Source organism: Hemicordylus capensis, chromosome 5 (genome assembly GCF_027244095.1).
Source record: "Hemicordylus capensis ecotype Gifberg chromosome 5, rHemCap1.1.pri, whole genome shotgun sequence".
NCBI classification, from domain to species: Eukaryota; Metazoa; Chordata; class Lepidosauria; order Squamata; family Cordylidae; genus Hemicordylus; species Hemicordylus capensis.
In genome coordinates, this window is record NC_069661.1 from 162,560,755 (window position 1) to 162,579,282 (window position 18,528).

At 45.1% G+C, this 18,528-nt stretch overlaps 1 protein-coding gene across 5 annotated transcripts in view; it reads left to right on the forward strand.

Annotated features, from left to right (window-relative positions):
- Positions 1–17,004, forward strand: part of MOV10L1 (Mov10 like RISC complex RNA helicase 1) — a 77,969-nt gene extending 60,965 nt beyond the window's left edge. For 2 of the 5 annotated variants that reach the window (XM_053253390.1, XM_053253387.1), the window contains 5 exons: positions 7,195–7,344; positions 13,388–13,495; positions 14,843–14,977; positions 16,004–16,095; positions 16,770–17,004. In XM_053253390.1, the coding sequence (XP_053109365.1) occupies positions 7,195–7,344; positions 13,388–13,495; positions 14,843–14,977; positions 16,004–16,095; positions 16,770–16,779 (495 nt within the window). In that variant the 3' untranslated portion in view covers positions 16,780–17,004. Of the gene's footprint in view, positions 1–7,194; positions 7,345–13,387; positions 13,496–14,842; positions 14,978–16,003; positions 16,119–16,769 lie in introns of all 5 variants that reach the window. The other 3 variants (XM_053253388.1, XM_053253389.1, XM_053253392.1) reach the window with 3 other exon arrangements.
- Positions 17,005–18,528: the final 1,524 nt, after the last annotated feature.

Here is an 18,528-nt window from a genome sequence, read left to right on the forward strand (position 1 = left end):
TAGCTCCCACTGGCCACACCCGCTGCATATGATGACATATGCAGGGCACATGGTCTCCAGTGGCAAGATGGACAAGCTGCCTATCTGCCTGCTGCACTGGGTGCTTTGTCGTGCGCTGTTTGGGTCGGGGCAAATGAGTTCTTCTAAGTGGTCTCTGTCCATCACACAGATGGGCTTCACCCCTACATGAAGAGACCTTCGGAACACTAACAAGCTAATCTCTCTCTTTTTTTTTTTTCCTGGTCGTCTGATAAGTAGATACCCCCCCTTACCTTAATCATGTGCTCCACACCCTCCTCCTCAGTCTTTTTCCATTCACCAAAAAAGAAACACCTTGGGACATCCTTATAAGCTTTTCCTGTTGGTCAAAATATAGGTTCTCATTTTATTTCATGTTTATTTAGTCTGGTGTCTCTTCTTTATATACACATACTTCTTCCTGTTCACTTATGTTCTTTTATTTCTCTCGAGTTAGTTTAACCCCACCCGCCCCCCCCCCAAAAAGGAAGGAGGAAGGAAGAAAGTGCTGACAATTTTAGTGTATGGCCAACAAGACAACCTTTAAACATTGTTCTCAGTGCCAGTCAGCTTTTCCCTCATCCGATGGCCACAGCCTTTGCCTGTTCTGCCTAGGGGAATCACATTTGTCTGCCTCCTGCCTTCATTGCCAAGTTCTCCAAGCAAGCGAGATGTAACAGGGCTTCTCGTTTGCACTTCTACCTGTGGGAGCGTGCCCAGGCAGCTCTGCCTACCATGGAGCAAGCCTGCAGCACTCCAACAAACCCCCCATGGAGGGAGCCGCATTGCTAGAAGTTGCGCTGCCACCACCAGGATGGCCACACTTCTTTGATGGAGCCTGAGCTCTCTGGTCAGGGGCACAAGAAACACAAGAAGAGGAAAGTGAAAGCCTGTTTTCCATCGGCTCTAAAGCCAAAGAAGAAGAGCTTGTCAGCAGCTGACAGCTGAAAGTCGGGCAGATCGTCCGGCTCCGGAGAGGCGTTTGCGCAGAAGCTTCTGAAGACCTCAGCACCGTCAGACGCTCCTGAAGCCATCAAAGTAGGCCGCAAAATTGAAACACTGCACAGTAGTGCAGCAGGAACAGCCAGGGGAGCAGGAGGGCAGGTCAGGATCAGTAGAGGACCCAGCTCAGTCCCCGACCAAAGCCTCTGCCAGTCTCTCTAGCCCCACCTACAGAAGTTAGCAGTCGCAGCCTTCAGGGCGAGCCCTCAGCCATCTGACAAGGCTACCTTCATCAACCACATGGGTCTTCAGTATAAGTCTGATGCTGACCCATGGCAATCTGGGGATTCCAGGGAAGATGATTACTCTGACTTGTGCATGCCCGCAGGGGCTGATTTATCGCCATACCACTCTACCAAATACTACCCCTCATATGTCTATGAACAGGATGTGGAGGTCTTTTCTGACATGAAGGGAGTGACTCCAATGGACGTTTTCATGGCCACCATATGGGAGGCGACGATCACCAGGAGTATGACCTGTTTTACAGAAGGGACAGCTACAGAGAAAGGCCTCACAGTAGATACTACAGATCAAGGTCCCACTCCTCCTATAGACAACACTCAAGACTGGCGGTCTGGCCCAGGGGAAGGTCCCTTCTACTGAAACATCATTGCCAACTCCTGTATGATGTGGTTGATCCCGATGTCTCCCAGGCAAGGAGCAGTTTTGAGCACCAGGCTAAGATGAGAGCACCCTCTCAGAATACTGCATCCCAGATGACTCGATCCCTTACATATGCCCAGCTGGTGCTGACCCCTGTACCAAAGCCCCAAGAGAACCCTAAACCTGTTGTTGCTCCTGCTGAGACAGATAATTCTAGATCGGTGTCAACCCTAGAAGTTATTCACCCGGTGCCACCATAGAATATTTTGGAGTCCTCGGATTCCTCTTCAGATTCAGAACCAGGGTCTATCTCCTCTCTTGACCATGACACCCTCAACTTGAAGCGTGGGGAGAAAGCAGTTGATGCGGTCCCTCCATCTCCTTCAGGGTACATGAGATCCTTTTCAGATCATATATCGGAAATGGCTGGGTCTCTTGGAATCCAACTGCAAGAGGAAACCAAACCCTTCTCTAACCTCCTATTTGGCATGTTAGAAGGAACTTTGTCTAAGCTGGTGGCTATTCCAATAAATCAAGCTCTGCTGGACATTGCCCAGAGCTTCTGGGAAAAGCCGTCGTCAGGTATGCCTATCTCCAGGAAAGTGGAGAGTCTGTATAGGGTTCAGACAGACAGATCCGTATTCCTACAGAAACACCCCATTCCAAACTCAATAGTAGTGGAAGCATCTCAGGGCAAATACAAGTACAAGATGCTATCCACACACCCCAGACAGGGAGGGCCGTAGGTTAGACTCCATGGGCAAATGCCTTTATTCTAGTTTGACTATGTTGATTAAAATTACTAACTATCAAGCCTTCATGTCCAGGTACAACCACCTATTGTGGGAAAAGTTGTCAGATCAACTGGAATCCCTCCCTTCCCCACAGAAAGAAGCTATTCTTTCCTTGCAGAAGGAAAGATGCAGACTAAGCAAACAGCGATTGCACATCTCCAGACACTACTGACTGCGCTGCTAGGTCTGTAGCAGGAACTATCTCCTTACTCAGGCATTTGTGGCGCCGGTCGTCTGGACTGAACCCCGGAAGCTCGGACACGAATTGAGGATCTCCCATTTGATGGTCTCACCTTATTTAGAACACAAACAGACAAAATGATGGAATGGGTGCAAAAGATGAGAGAAACATCTAGGTCCATGAGTTTCTCATCGTCTTCTTCCTCTAGCTCCAGACTCAGTAGGCCTTTTCCTTCACAGAAGCCCATCCACTCCCACTCGTCCACATCTCAGCCCTATGACCATGCCTTTCGTCAGCCCCAATACATGCATTTCAATACACAATATAGGAAGTGACAGTTCCAAGTCATGAAGCCTGGCCAACTGAAGTCTACTACCTTCCAAAAGAGGTCATGACTACCCTGGATAGGATCACTTTTGAGGTCATTGGGAACTACCTGGATCATTGGGAACATATCACGATGGATGCCTGGGTCCTTACTTTCATTCACCTAGGCTATGCCACAGAATTCATGGAATGGCCTCCAGATTTGGGGAGAAGGATCAGTCCCACGAATGCCGTCCTTCAAGAAGAGATTGAGACTCAGAAAGGAGCTATAGAATGTGTTCCCACCCACACAGGGGATGGGGTGTTCTCTTCCTACTTCACCATTCCAAAAAGGGATGGCGGCCTGAGACCCATCCTGGACCTACGCCTTCTCAGTACCTACTTAGAGTACAAACGCTTCAGGATTCTTACCATCACAGACATTATGGTGCTCCTCTCACGTGGAATGTGATTCATCTCCATAGATTTAGAGGACGTCTGCTACCACATATTGAACCATCCACAACACAGGAAGTTCCTCTGTTTCCAGATAGGCGAAAATGCATTCCAATTCAGGGCCATGCCTTTCAGACTCTTTAGCACCAAGAGTTTTTATGAAATGCATGGTGGTAGCAGCTGGTCACTTTACAAGAGAGAGGTGTGCAGATCTTCCCCTACTTAGAAGACTGGCTGCTATCCGCAAGGTCTCCAGAACTTCTTCTAAAAGATCCCCAAGTGACTACTTCACTCTTAAAAAACTTAGGCCTCAGTATCAATGTCAAAAAGTCACAATTGACACCAACATGCAACATACGATTTCTAGGTGGCGGTAAGCCTTCCAGAAGACCGGGCCAGGCAAATGAGGCTTCCACCCGGAAGTTCAAGGCTGTCACATCCAAATTGTGATAGACAACACCACAACAAAGGCACATATAAACCGTCAGAGAAGGACCGGTTCCCATGTCCTCTCTCTGATGCTGAGTCTCTGGCACTGGGCCTTACTTCACAGCATTCATCTGCCCGTGGTGCACATCAAGGGTCTTGACAATACCCTGGTGGACAAACTGAGTTGGACCCAGGTGGTGTCTCACAAATGGAAACTGGACCCCGGAATATTACGGGACGTCTTCCGACAAAGAGGGTTGCCAAAGTGCCAACTCACTTTGCGACTGAGCTCAACCATCAATGCCCGATCTACTACTCCAGAGCGAGGCTGGGGCAGAATTCCTCAGGTGACCCCTTTGCAGCATCCTGGTCAGAGATGTTTCTGTACCTTTTGCCCCCAGTCCCTCTCCTCCCAAGGGTCCTTCAGAAAGTGGAGCTCGAGGCAGCGAACTGCATCCTAGTGACACCGTGGTGACTGCGCCGGCTGTGGGTCCCCCATCTCCTCCACCTCTCCTACAGACAGTTCTTCCAGCTTCTCCTCCTGCTGACACTGCTGACCCTGAATGGATGTATCCCTCACCCAGATGTTCAGAAGCAATGCCTGTTGGCCTGGCGGATCCAGATATCTGGCCCCCAGAGTTAGACAATGTTTTTGCAGCTTGCAGAAAAACCTCAACAATATCATCACACAAAACGAAATGGAAGCGCTTTGCGGAATCTGTAAGATCACATAATGGGGCCGATCCCACTATTGCACCACTGCCTCTGATACTGTCCTACTTACTTTGTCTAAATAAGTCAGGACTTTCCATGTCCTTGGTTAGGGTCCACCTAGCCACCATTTTGGCCTTCCAGGCCATTCCCAAATTGGGTTGTTACTTGGTTACGTTGAGGGAGGTTAAACAATTCTTAAAAGGTTTGGCTCATTGACACCTGGACACCCATTTGGTAGCCCCTCCATGGGACTTATCACATGTCCTAAATGCTCTCATGGGTAAACCATTTGAGCGCCTGGTGACATGTGACCTAAGACTACTAACCCTTAAAACTGTTTTTCTAGTCATCTTCACATTGGCCAGAACGGTAGGGGAGTTGAGGACTCTACTATGTGGTTTCCCCTTCCTGTTGTTCCAGAAAGATAAGGTTGTTTTGAGAGTTGATGTTTCATTCCTCCCCAAGGTGGTCTCCACATTCCATAGGTCACTCCCTATCTCCTTACCAGTTTTCTTCCCTGATCCATGTATGGATCTAGAACGTAGATGGTTCCACTTGGACGTCAGGCCGGCACTGGTCTTCTAAGTCCACTACACAGCACCCTTCAGGTCCGCCACAGCCTTGTTTGTCATCTACAGCCCGCCCTGGAAGGGCCAGAGGGCTTCTTCCCAATCCATTTCTGCATGGATTGTTCAATGCATCAGGCATACCAGGTAGCCGGATTGGTACCCTCGGCTTCACTGAAAGCGCACTCCACCAGGGCAGTAGCTACTTCCACAACCTTTGAATGGGGGCTTCCTCTAGAGTCTATCTGCCAGTCTGGGCTTCCTCATCGTCTTTCATAAAGTATTATGCTCTGGACGTTTGAGCCCGTCACGACATAGCCTTTAGGAGATCAGTTTTGCAGGCACTTTTCCAGTGACTAGTTACTCTCCATGCCATGTTGATACTTCTGTCCCATTTTTTTCTGCTATGCATGTGTGTCTATGTTCAATAAAGAACATGATCTGTTCAATTATCCCACCTATTCCTTGATGACAGAGGTAGGGGTTCTGGGATCTTTTTTCCTGGTCATGGGCTCTGTTCCCCCCTCCGAAGACCTGAAGCTTGCTGTGCTCCCATCTGTGTGATGGACAGAGACCACTTAGAAGAACTGCAGGTTGCTTACCTATAACCGGAGTTCTTCTGGTGGTCATCTGTCCAGTCACATACCCACCTACCCCACTGCAGAGCTTTCTGTTGGCGGACTCCAGGACTGAGGAGGAGGGTGTGGAGCACATGACTAAGGTACAGTGGGGAAGGTGCCTATCTACCTATCAGAGGACCAGAAAAAAGATTATGTTGTGAATGTTCTGAAGGTCTCTTCATGCAAGCGTGAAGCCCATCTGTGTGACTGGACAGATGACCACCAGAAGAACTCGTTACAGGTAAGCAACCTACTGTTCTTTTGCCGCCCAACTGAATTCACTGGTATGTGAATGAAGTGCCCAGTGCAGCACGCCCAGCATGGGGACAGATGAGCAACTCTAGCAGCCCCCCGAAGGTACAGGGGAAAGCTGGGGCGAGCATCTGGCAGCCCCCAGAAGTGCCCAGGGCCATGGTGGCTGGGGGATTGCTCGTTCTTACCCCTTGCTTGCCAGATTCTCCACAGACAAATCTCAGGTGTACAGAGTCTCCAAATGGATGTTTCTGCCCAATTAGATAATCCATAAGTATTTGACAGTTTCAGAATGCTAATCCAATGAATGACACTTTTGCCCTATGGGTGCTAATCTTCTGGTGCATTATAAAATGAGATGCAAGTTTTGGACGGTATAGAAATATTTTCAACAAAAATAAATAATAAAATAAAATCCAGAGGTGCAGGTTAGCCAGCACCCCAAAGACCATCTGACTTCAAGGAAGGGTGGAACTTCTACAGTGGCAGTGGTGGCAGTATTGAATCGGCTCAATAACTTACGTAGTGCCAAACCAATATTGTTTCCACAGTACTCCTTGACATTTGAGGTGGAGAATGCTGGCATGCCAGAGTTGTTAGTTCTTCTTGGTTGACTTCCAAGTTAGAGTTGTGGCTAAACTTTTTATTCATGTTTTTTCATTAAGGCAGTTAGGTTGCCTCTACAAGTGTTTGGAAATATAATAGCCAGCATTGTTAATGGGATCTGGCTGCAAATATGTTAACTGTTCTTAAAAAACACACACACACCACAAACCCCTGCATTACTTAACATTAAGTATCTGAGCCAAATTGAAAGAGCTAACATTGATCTGTATAGCTTGAGAACATGATACCTTAAAGGATTGCTGTTTCCTCGATGCACCCCAAACATGCTTTTTAGGTTGTCTAGTAGGATCTGCCTTCAGAGATCGAACGAGCTGGTGGCTACAAATAATAAGGTATTCTCAGCATTGCCCCTGTACTGTGGAATATGCTTCCCAGAGAGGCTGGCTTATTGAGTTTTCACAGGACGACCAAGACAGCTTTTTAGGCAGGCTTTTTCTGGTTAGTATATTGGCATTTTTAAAAACTATCATGCTGTCGGTATTGTATTGGTTGGTATTTTACTGTGATTAGAGAAGGTTGTGAGGATTTTTGAAAAATTGCCTGAGTCATCCTTAGGGCTATACAGCAGGAAACATTTAAATATTTTATATTAATTGCTTCAATTTCCTACCTTCCTAATAAAGGGCACTGAAACACGTGAAGGCCACAATCCCTCCTGGTTCAATCCTGCAGAAGCAGTTCAAGTAACACGTTATTGTTGCCTGCTTGCTAAAAGCATAAACAATAAGGTGTCAGAAAAGGACATTGGAGTGATTACACCATATCGAAAGCAGGTATGGCTTGACACTGTGGAGTTTTATGGTAACACTGTCCTTTGATTTGATGTTTTGTGTTTGAGTTTTATTTGTGTTGTGTTTTGACTTACAAAGTTAGATGTTGGTAAAGGGTTTTATTTCACAAGCAACTGCAAGGCTGTTTTAACACATGCCATTTCAAAGTGTGTTTGGGGATACTGTTATGTTGGCCATGTGTAATAATAGACTGGTTTAGATTATAGTTCCAAGCCATCGTGCCAGCAGGGAGGTCTGTGAACACATTATTTCTGCTCCTCTTCCTGGCAAATCTTCTCCTAATTGTGGTGGTTTTTCATCTTAAACGACTCCCTCACAATTTAAATACCACATTGACATTTTGTTTGTATGCAAGAGAGAGGTTTGTCCAAACCCCCATCCACTGTTGTTTCACCATTTCATTAGAGAAAGTGGCAGCACTTTGTCTGTCAAAAGGTTGTAGTCCTTGTTAGGGATTGGAGAGTATGCCATTTGCTTTATTTTCTAAAGTTAAGGAAGGACCTGTCTCCAATCATGGGCTGACTGCCACCTACTCAAACCCACTCCTTTGCCTCTGAGGTTCTCTGCCACAGTGCTGCCTAGTAAGCAGGACCAAAGAGTTACATCAGATAAGGCCAACAACAGGGCACCATGAATAATGTTAACAGCATGTTCTAGTCCCTGACTTCGCCTTTATATGATCTTATTGTGATAGTCTTTAGAAGTTGGTTTGAGAACCCCTTGAAGGCTATAAAGCCACAGAAGAGTATTTTTAATGCTTTTATTACTGTTTACCTGAATCCAAGATTAGGGTTTTTTCCAATTATTTGATGATCAGAATTGAGGTCAGAGGTCTTAAATTTAAATTTATTTTCCTTTCTCTCTCAATATTTAACCTGTATTTGTTTAGGAGGGTCATCTTAAATTGAGTCTCATCTTTCTGAGTAAATACAGTATTTAAGCATTTTCATTCGGTACCAAATATATTGTATTTTTTAGACCAAAGACACTTATATGTGTGGGAAAGTTATTCCTTTTTTCTTCAACCAGTGACTTGTCCGTTTTTACTGAGCCCAGTTAGGAACATAGGAAACTGCCATATACTGAGTCAGACCATTGGTCTATCTAGCTCAGTATTGTCTTCACAGACTGGCAGCGGCTTCTCCAAGGTTGCTGGCAGGAATCTCTCTCAGTTAAGCAGCTAAGGAAAACAATTTATGGAGAGATTCTAGAAGTGGGTTTCTTAAAACCTGATTTAGAACGTAAACGCTGCAAACACCGCACTTCGCAGTACTTGTAGCAACCCGATCACCCTATCGCTCTCTTTAAAGAGAAAAAAGTCCCTTTCCATTTATGGGAAACAAGGTGGCGCTTATACCATCAAGTACTACCACTTAATGCGGCTAAGCCATGGCTCCCAGAGGACCAGCAAGAGTGCCCTAAAATCACCTGCAAACAGAAAGCTAGTGAGCTAGGCAAAACATTCAGGGAAACCCACTCACATTTCTTAAAAGAGCGTGGCAGGGAGTAAGCAAGCTGTTAGAGTGGCCTGATTTGGAAAAACAGACTTGGGAAGAACTAACTTCAGGTTTGAACGATAGAACCTCCTTTCGAGGTCCCAGAAAGAAACCTTCAAGGAAACGGGATGGAACGGGTGCCGTCATACTAGGGAATTGGAACGTTCCCCTTCTCGTAATCAGGTTAGTAAACCTGTATGTGCATAGGAATAGGGAGGGAAGACGCGACCAGGAGGTTCATGCAGATGAGACAGTAAATCTCTTCTGGAAAAGTTTGTATGGTTATGTGCAAAAGGACAAGAGTATCTCTTCTAAACAGCAATGGGACAAATTGTGGAAATGGATGTTGGACGTAAACCCCCCCCCCATTACCTGATGTGCCTTGAAATCCCCCACCCCCGAGTTACAGTACTACCTGCATATACAGGTGAAACTCGAAAAATTAGAATATCGTGCAAAAGTTCATTAATTTCAGTAATGCAAATTAAAAGGTGAAACTGATATATGAGATAGATGCATTACATGCAAAGCGAGATAAGTCAAGCCTTAATTTGTTATAATTGTGATGATCATGGCGTACAGCTCATGAGAACCCCAAATCCACAATCCCAGAAAATTAGAATATTGTGAAAAGGTTCAACAGTCTAGGCTCCAGGTGTCCCACTCCAATCAGCTAATCAATCCATAACACCTGCAAAGGGTTCCTGAGCCTTTAAATGGTCTCTCAGTCTGGTTCATTAGGAATCACAATCATGGGAAAGACTGCTGACTTGGCAGTTGTGCAGAAAACCATCATTGACACCCTCCATAAGGAGGGAAAGCCTCAAAAGGTAATTGCAAAAGAAGTTGGATGTTCCCAAAGTGCTGTATCAAAGCACATTAATAGAAAGTTATGTGGAAGGGGAAAGTGTGGAAGAAAAAGGTGCACAAGCAGCAGGGATGACCGCAGCCTGGAGAGGATTGTCAGGAAAAGGCCATTCAAAAGTGTTGGGGACTTTCACAAGGAGTGGATTGAGGCTGGAGTTAGTGCATCAAGAGCCACCACACACAGACGGATCCTGGACATGGGCTTCAAATGTCGTATTCCTCTTGTCAAGCCGCTCCTGAACAACAAACAACGTCAGAAGCGTCTTACCTGGGCTCAAGAAAAAAAGAACTGGTCTGTTGCTCAGTGGTCCAAAGTCCTCTTTTCTGATGAGAGCAACTTTTGCATCTCATTTGGAAACCAAGGACCCAGAGTCTGGAGGAAGAATGGAGAGGCACACAATGCAAGATGCTTGAAGTCCAGTGTGAAGTTTCCACAGTCTGTGTTGATTTGGGGAGCCATGTCATCTGCTGGTGTTGGTCCACTGTGCTTCATTAAGCCCAGGGTCAACGCAGCCGTCTATCAGGAGATTTTGGAGCACTTCATGCTTCCTTCCGCAGACGAGCTGTATGGGGATGCTGACTTCATTTTCCAGCAGGACTTGGCACCTGCCCACACTGCCAAAAGTACCAAAACCTAGTTCAATGACCATGGGATTACTGTGCTTGATTGGCCAGCAAACTCGCCTGACCTGAACCCCATAGAGAATCTATGGGGCATTGCCAAGAGAAGGATGGGAGACATGAGACCAAATCATGCAGAAGAGCTGAAGGCCGCTATTGAAGCATCCTGATCTTCCATAACACCTCAGCAGTGCCACAGGCTGATAGCATCCATGCCACGCCGCATTGAGGCAGTAATTGCTGCAAAAGGGGCCCAAACCAAGTACTGAATACATATGCATGCTTATACTTTTCAGAGATCTGATATTGTTCTATTTACAATCCTTGTTTTATTGGTTTCATGTAATCTAATTTTCTGGGATTGTGGATTTGGGGTTCTCATGAGCTGTACGCCATGATCATCACAATTATAACAAATTAAGGCTTGACTTATCTCGCTTTGCATGTAATGCGTCTATCTCATATATCAGTTTCACCTTTTAATTTGCATTACTGAAATTAATGAACTTTTGCACAATATTCTAATTTTTCGAGTTTCACCTGTACTTCATAACCTTGTGGGATTCCAGATCCTTGTGTGTAAATCTTTGTAGATATATCATGTACAAACAACTACTTTGTATATAATTGTGCTTTGGCAATGTACTGTATGCTTTAGTAGTTTGTTGGTTCAATAAAAAAATCTTGTCCTATCCTGGAGAAGCCAGGGAGGGAACAGTTGAAAACTGAGGCTTTGGCAGAGTGTTAGGGAACCTGTGATTCTTCAGAAGCTATTGGCTTCTTGCAGATCAAGAAGATTAAATTGAAATATATAAAAGCGTACAAATCTATTTTATATTTTGAAGAGTTTGGGTGTGTTTGTGCAAAACAAAGTCATACTTCATAAAGTCATACCAAATTTTACATAAACAATTCTGCCACTTAAATTTAGCTGGATTTGTGGAAGGAAAGGTTTAAATATTTTTTTGTAGTTTTTTAGAGGAAGTTCTGAGTATAATCATCAGACCCAACCTTTGGGCAGGGTGGTTGCCCCCAGCCCCACACTTCCCCAGGCCCCACATGCATACTCTCCTGCCCACCCCCAAACCCCCCCACACTCTAGTACCAGCAGTGCATTTGCTGCTTGGAGGAGGTGCATAGCCAGCAGGTCCTACGTGAGTTGCATGTGCACTCTCATCCTCCCCCCACTTGTGGCTGCGCACGCTTTCTCCCTTGATGCTGTCCCCTGAGAGGTTGCTGTTTGAAGAAAGCATGTGTGGGCCAGGCCCAAGACTTGCAGGAGCTCTGGACACTCTCCTCCTGGACGAAGGTGCTGAAAGTTCCTCAGAGGCCCAGCCAAGTGGCAGCTGCACTGCTGCTGTTGGACACTGGATTGTGGGAGGGTTGTTGGGATGGGAGAGTGCATGTGCAGGGGCGGCAACAGCTTGGGTCACCTGGAAACCAAGGTCTTGGCCCCCTGTTCCCTCCCCACAGCCCCCTGCTCACCCGCCCTTTTGGCCACAGCAGGTGGCAGACGAGGGTGGGTGCTGGGAAGCGGGTACCTGCCCTCCTTGTGCCTCTGCCTACTGCAGCCAGGAGGAGGCCTGGGTGGGCTTCTCCTGAGTTACCCCTGACCCTTGGGCTGGCCCTGGGAAGGTGACTCCTTCCCCCAACCAACTGCATACACTTTCACCCTCTCCCCACCCCCCCGGAGTTGCATGCTTTTTTCCTCCAGGTGGGAGGAGACATGCAGATGTCAGGCCCTACGTGGGTTGCATGCCCACTCACCCCCACAACCAATTCCCCCGTGATGCCCCACACATGCTAATTTGCCCCACGCCCCCTAGAGACAGCCCTGATAATCATCACATTTAACACTCAATCAGGTCAATAATTCAAAAATGACATTCCTCCCAAAAGAAGCAGAAGATATTGCTCCTAATCAAATTTACTGTGACTCAAACTTACGTATATGGTCATCCTATATAATAAAAGGCTAGGGCGTGTTCCCGTGCGCCCATGTCTTTTTGGCCCGTTCTGGGCATGCGCGGAGCGGAGCAGAGCGCATGCCCAGATCGGGCCAAAAAGATACGGCCGCCCAGAGACGGGCGGCCTTGTTGGCTCTGAGCCGGGAAAGGCGGCGGTGGCAGGAAGGACTGGCCCTGCTGCCGGAGAAGCCTGGCCCCACTCACGACGGCGGCCGCCACCGAGAAAACTGGCCCCGCTGGCGGCCGCCGCCGAGAAAACTGGCCCTGCTGGCGGCCAAGAGGAGGAAGAAGGGTGGGCCTGATCCATCGCCCCGGACCGACCGGGCGCTCTACAAACGGGCGGGCGGCGCGGCAGCAGGATGTACGCCCGCCCCCTTCCCTGCCATGTCTCTGCTCTGCAAAAGCGTTTTGGAAGGAAGCCTTCTGTGCGTGCGCGCACAGAAGGCTTCCTTCGAAAACACTTTTGCAGAGCAGAGACACGGCAGGGAAGGGGGCGGGCGGGAGAACATCCCGCTGCCGCGCTGCCCACCCGTTTGTAGAGCGCCCGGTCGGTCCGGGCCGAGACCTAAGGGGGCGGCAGCTGCGAGGGCTTCAAGCGCGGGAGGGGTAAGTAAAGCCCCCCCCACCCTAAATAGAACCCACCACCCCCATGCCGAAACAAAACCACCCCAAGTCCGGGGGACTGGGCCCACTGGCAGCCCAAGGTGAGGCCGAGAGCAGCACCCCCCACACACACTAGAGCCCTTTATTGAAATGGGCTTAAAAATACTAGTTATTCAATAAAATGAGTAATGTTTGAAGTTGAAATCCTATAAATTTTAAACTATTCTTTTACTTCCCTTTTGCAAGCAGATTGGTTTTTTAAAATTACATATATTTAATTTCTTGAACTTTCCTATAAGTGTAATCTACGCAAAATGACTTTGCCAGGTCAGTGACAAACCTCACCTACCAGTATGCTATATTTTGAAAGATATTTCAAACTTAGCATACTTTCACTCAAACTCTGATGCGCTCTAATTAAAATATTAGCTAATATATAATAATAAAAAGTAATTGGTGTCTTTGTATTAGGCAGAAAAAATCAGAATTCTCTTACGTAGTGTCGATCTGATGGACATCAAAGTTGGATCTGTAGAAGAGTTTCAAGGGCAAGAATTCCTTGTGATCATCATATCAACAGTATGTATTAAAACACTACTTGTTTGTGCAACATCCAAGCATTGTTAACACAAGGTTACAAGAGGAAATGGTAAGAAAACCTCAGAAGAATTGGAAAGAGAAAACCTAGGAATGTGGTGGTTGTGGTCTTAGTGACCCACCAAGGAGGTTAGGCAAGTATGTTCATGAGGTAGTATAAGAAAACTGGCAGATGTGCTCCCTGTAGTAGGATGATTTGTGAAAAGGCTTATTCAGCTTGGAAACATATATTTATTGCATGAATTCTGGTTCTTAAACAGACTTCAGGGTTGCATTTTTCCCCTTTTAAGCTTACTTTCCAGTAGGCTTATGAGATCACCCAGCATTCCATGTGTGTGTCATCCCTATCATCTTTGCAATGCCTGGACCAGTATGAACCAAATTGGGTACAGTTGTAGGGACACTTCAATGGTGTCGTTTGTAATGATGTCATCCACCCCATCCAAGATGGTGGATGCATGAATGTTTGAGGCGCAAGTGGGCTAACTTGTAAATTGCCTAACCGATTTGAACCAAATCTGCTACAGGTGTAGGGACACATAAGGATGACTCAAGGACATAGTTTGTAATGATGTCATTTACACTGATTCGAGATGGCAGACATGTAAAAGTTTGAGGAGCAAGTGGAAACTGATTTGGACCAAACTTGGTCCAGTTGTAGTTTGTGATGTTTTCATCCACCCCAATTCAAGATCTCAGACTCAACGTTTGTGGCACAAGTGGGCTAACTTATGAACTGCCTAACCAATTTGGACCAAATTTAGTCCCGTTGTCTTAATAATGAAAGGAAAGTGGGTGGATTAGTTCTTATTAGAAAAACTTGTTAAATATAGCTCCAGAGGCCTTTCATAAGGCAGGTGAAGTAGTTGCCTCAGGTAGGGAATTGAAGTGCTAGCAGGATAACCAGCTGCTCCCTGGCATTGCCATCAGAGCAGCTCTTCAGATCCACTCTGACCCTTGCAGGTTTTACAAGGAGCATCTCTTCTTACACTCATTACAGCTTGTACGAAGCATGGGGAGAGAAGAGGAGGCTGCTGGCAACCTTTCCTGCTCCCTCTGTACTTTCAAAGCTTGTAGAAGTTGGTTTTGAAAAGGAGCTGACCTCCATTAGGGGCATAGAGAAAAGAGTATTTTGCAGCTCTCCTCTTGACCAGGCATATATTTCACATATACTTTAAGTTTTGATAGGGCTTGGTTGCCTGTACAAGTGCAAGATGCTACTGCAAGTGAGGCTTTGGCATCCTGGAGGGAGGAGCATGCACACATACCCATCTGGACTTGCATTTGAGTCTTGACTCATGTGGCATTTAATGTGGATGTTTGTTCCAGGTCCGATCGAATGAAACATCACCTTGTGATAAACACTTCCTGGGCTTCCTTACTAATTCAAAGCGCTTTAATGTGGCAATTACCAGACCCAAGGCATTGCTCATCTTAGTGGGAAATCCTCACACACTGGCTAAAGTAAGGCTCGCCTATTTGCTACTTGTGAAATGTCCAGTTCAGGATTGTTGGCTGCACTGAAAGTGTCAGTTTTAGGCGCTTCCTAGATTACATGCTACAGTAGTTTACTTCAGTTTGGCAGGATTGTGTTGAAACCATAAATAAAGGATGTTGTGCAAAGTCACCAGAAGGGGAGGAGTCTTTTTTCCTAGCTTGCGCAAACCTAGCTTGCGCAAAATGGGAAAATACAGCTTTTGGGGGGGGGGTCAACGTTGTAGCACTGTAATGCAAAGATAAAATGTGAAAGAAGGTATCAGAAATGTGAACATCACTTTGCTTACAGCACAGGGACTGAGATGTTGAAATATAGGCAGTATGGAAGCACACCTAACAGACACGTAGTGACACTGTTGTAGCATGTAATCTCGAAAGCACCTTAGAGAGGGATATAGCATTGCCTGTGTCCATCTGTAGTATCAATATTCTATAATTCTAACAGTTGTAACTGTCAGTGGGAGAGTTATGTTCAGTCTGAATGTAAACATGGTGAAGAACTAGATCTGTACAGTTAAGGAGGTTGAGCAGTTGTTGGATGGTGATTCCAGTGTATGTACCTGTCCCCTAAATACTAGAGAGAATCTCATAAATTGACACCCCACCCCCAGTCTTCTAAAATTATGTTTGTATTGTCATTCCCTTGTTTGATATGGATCTCTTGTTTTTTGTGTTTAAAGCATGGGTGCTTGTTTTCTTTAAATAATCTGACACACCTTTCCTGCATTTAACTGGAGAACATAAGCCTTTTATGTTAACTGAAAACATGTTCAGTCTATCCATATTAAACGTTAGTGTGTATTTTTACAGACAAATGCATATGTGCTACATAAACCTCTTTTGGAACTTTTTGTTGAAAAGCGGTATATGAATATTTGTCGTATTCATATATAATGTCCTAAGCATTAGGCCAACTGGTTTCAAATACTGCAATATTTGTTTTTAAAAATAAGATAATTCTACTGTTGTTACAGTATTCTTTCTTTTGGTTAGGATCCCTGTTTTACTGCATTCTTGGAATACAGTTTGGCAAATGGGGTTTACATTGGTTGTGACTTACCACAAGAACTAGAAAATCTAAAGCTGTGAGTGCCCTTCAGCATTGTTGGTGAGATGAGAAATGAGAGAAAGGATAAATCAGTAGTAGGAGCTGTCTATCTAAAAATCCTTTTCAAAGGGTATAGTAAAAGTGATGATGTTACATTTGGAAATAACTAACCTTAGCTTAAAAGCACACTACTTAGAGCCTTATGTTGTAGAGCATTGACATCCTGAGTGTTTGAAAAGCAGCTGAATAAATACTGCTAATGTTTGCCAAGAATGAATGAGCTTACAGCCATACTTGCATACATCAAGGTTACTAACTTCTAGAGGTGTGAAATATAGCCTCTGCCTACTTGGTGATTTGGATTTTAAGATAATTGGGGATGGGGGGGAAGAGAATAGCTGTTAGTAATACATATAATTGGGGATGGCCATATATACAGTACAAACTTTTACTAGTGTAACTGGCCTGGTTTCCCCCAAAGAATCCTGGGATTGTAGCTTAGCGGGAGGGTGCTGAGAATTGCTACCAATTCATACCCCTCACAGTTCTCAGGTTTCTGTGGGTTGAGGAAATAATCTGATGTTCATAGTACATATATATCTCTGCTTTGGCTGTAGAGGCTGATGTAGTTCTGCATTTGACCATTGATGTAAAATGTTTTTAAGAACAGACTGATTCGTTCAGCATTGGTTTTGTTGTTTCACTCTACAGGTGTGACTAGCTAAAAAGAATTGAAGTGCTACCTGCTAAGTCCTCCCAACCACACTGTCTTCTGGTGAAGATTTGACCCAGAATATAAAGTTAGTACTTCACCTAGCAGATCAAGAGCTTTTAAAAAACTTGTTTAAATCTTAGACAAGGTTAAACTGTAATTATGATTTCAAAGTTGCTATATTTCATGTTATAAAAAATTCAAAAATGTAATTAAAGTTTTCTGTATGGCTTACACTGTTGTAGATATGTGAATGATCGTACAGTACAATATATTGCTCTTTAAAATATATATTCAAAGCAGAACATGAAATATCCTAAACCAGTCAAGAAGATGTAGTGTAGACTGTGCTTTATCCTCATTGGTGCCAGTGGGCGTGTTTGTGCCAGGAAGGGGAAAACAATCCAAATTGGTGCCATTGCAGAATCGGGGGTGGGGTGTGTGTGTGGTCCCAATCCATGGGTGTCAGGGCCTTCCAGCTGCAGTTTTGCTTTAAAAATAAATTGGTGGTGTTAAGCATGCAGTTTGACCTTTAATTGGGCTGGGAAGCAGAATGTCAAGGGACTCTCTCTAACAAACACATAGGTGTGATTAATATTTATTACTTACTTATTTTTATTTAACACATTTGTAGACCACCCAAAACACAAGTCTCTGGGAGGTTTACAACACAACAATAAAAACAGATAAAAAGTTAAAACATTACAACAATTTAAAATTTAAAACATTAAAACTATTGAAAACACAATTAAAACAATATCTAATTAAAAGCCTGGGTGAACAAATGCGCCTTGACCGCTTTTTAAAAAGTTGTAAAAGATGGGGAGGCTCTTATTTCAACAGGAAGTGTGTTCCAAAGCCTCAAGACAGCTGTAGAGAAGGCCTGTCCCTGAGTAGCCACCAGACGAGCCAGTGGCAACTGCAGAAGAACCTCTCCAGGTGATCTCAATGGGCAGTGTGGTTCATAGAAAAGAAGGCGTTCTCTTAAATACCCAGTGCTCAAGCTGTTTGGGGCGTTAAAGGTTATAACCAAAACCTTGTATTTTGTACAGAAAGATATCGGCAACCAGTGTAGCTCTTTTAAGACAGGAGTTATATGGTCTCTACGGGATGACCCGGTGCCTCTGAGTCACCTCCGAGATGATCTGGAAGGGTTTAGATTTGTTAGGCACTGGGATACATTTTGGGGCAAGAAAGACCTGTACAAAAAGGATGGGCTGCACTTGAACCAAGATGGAACCAGACTGCTGGCACTTAAAATCAAAAAAGTTGCAGAGCAGCTTTTAAAATGATGCCTGAGAATAGCCGGCAGGAGCTGGACAATATCTAGTTTGGGAAATGCCATCCTTTTAAAGTGCAAAGGATTCAGATGAAACATGTCTAACAAGTAAAGTCAAGGAAGCCATAAAATGGAATAAGACTTTCTCCAGAAATTAGAAGGCCTGTCCAAATGAAGGGAACAAATAGGAACACAAACTATGGCAAAAGAAATGCAAGGTGACAATAGGGGAGGCGAAAAGAGTTTGAGGAACATTTAGCTTAAAGCATCAAGGGGAATGAATAACAAAACCTTATTTCAATACATCAGATGCAGGAAACCTGCCAGGGAGGCAGTTAGACGATTAGAGAATGGGGGAGTGAAAGGGATTATTAAGGAGGATATGGAGGTTGCAGAGAAGCTAAATGAGTTATTTGCATCCGTTTTCATGGCAGAGGATACTGAGCATATACCTAATCCTGAACCAGGCTTTTTGGGAA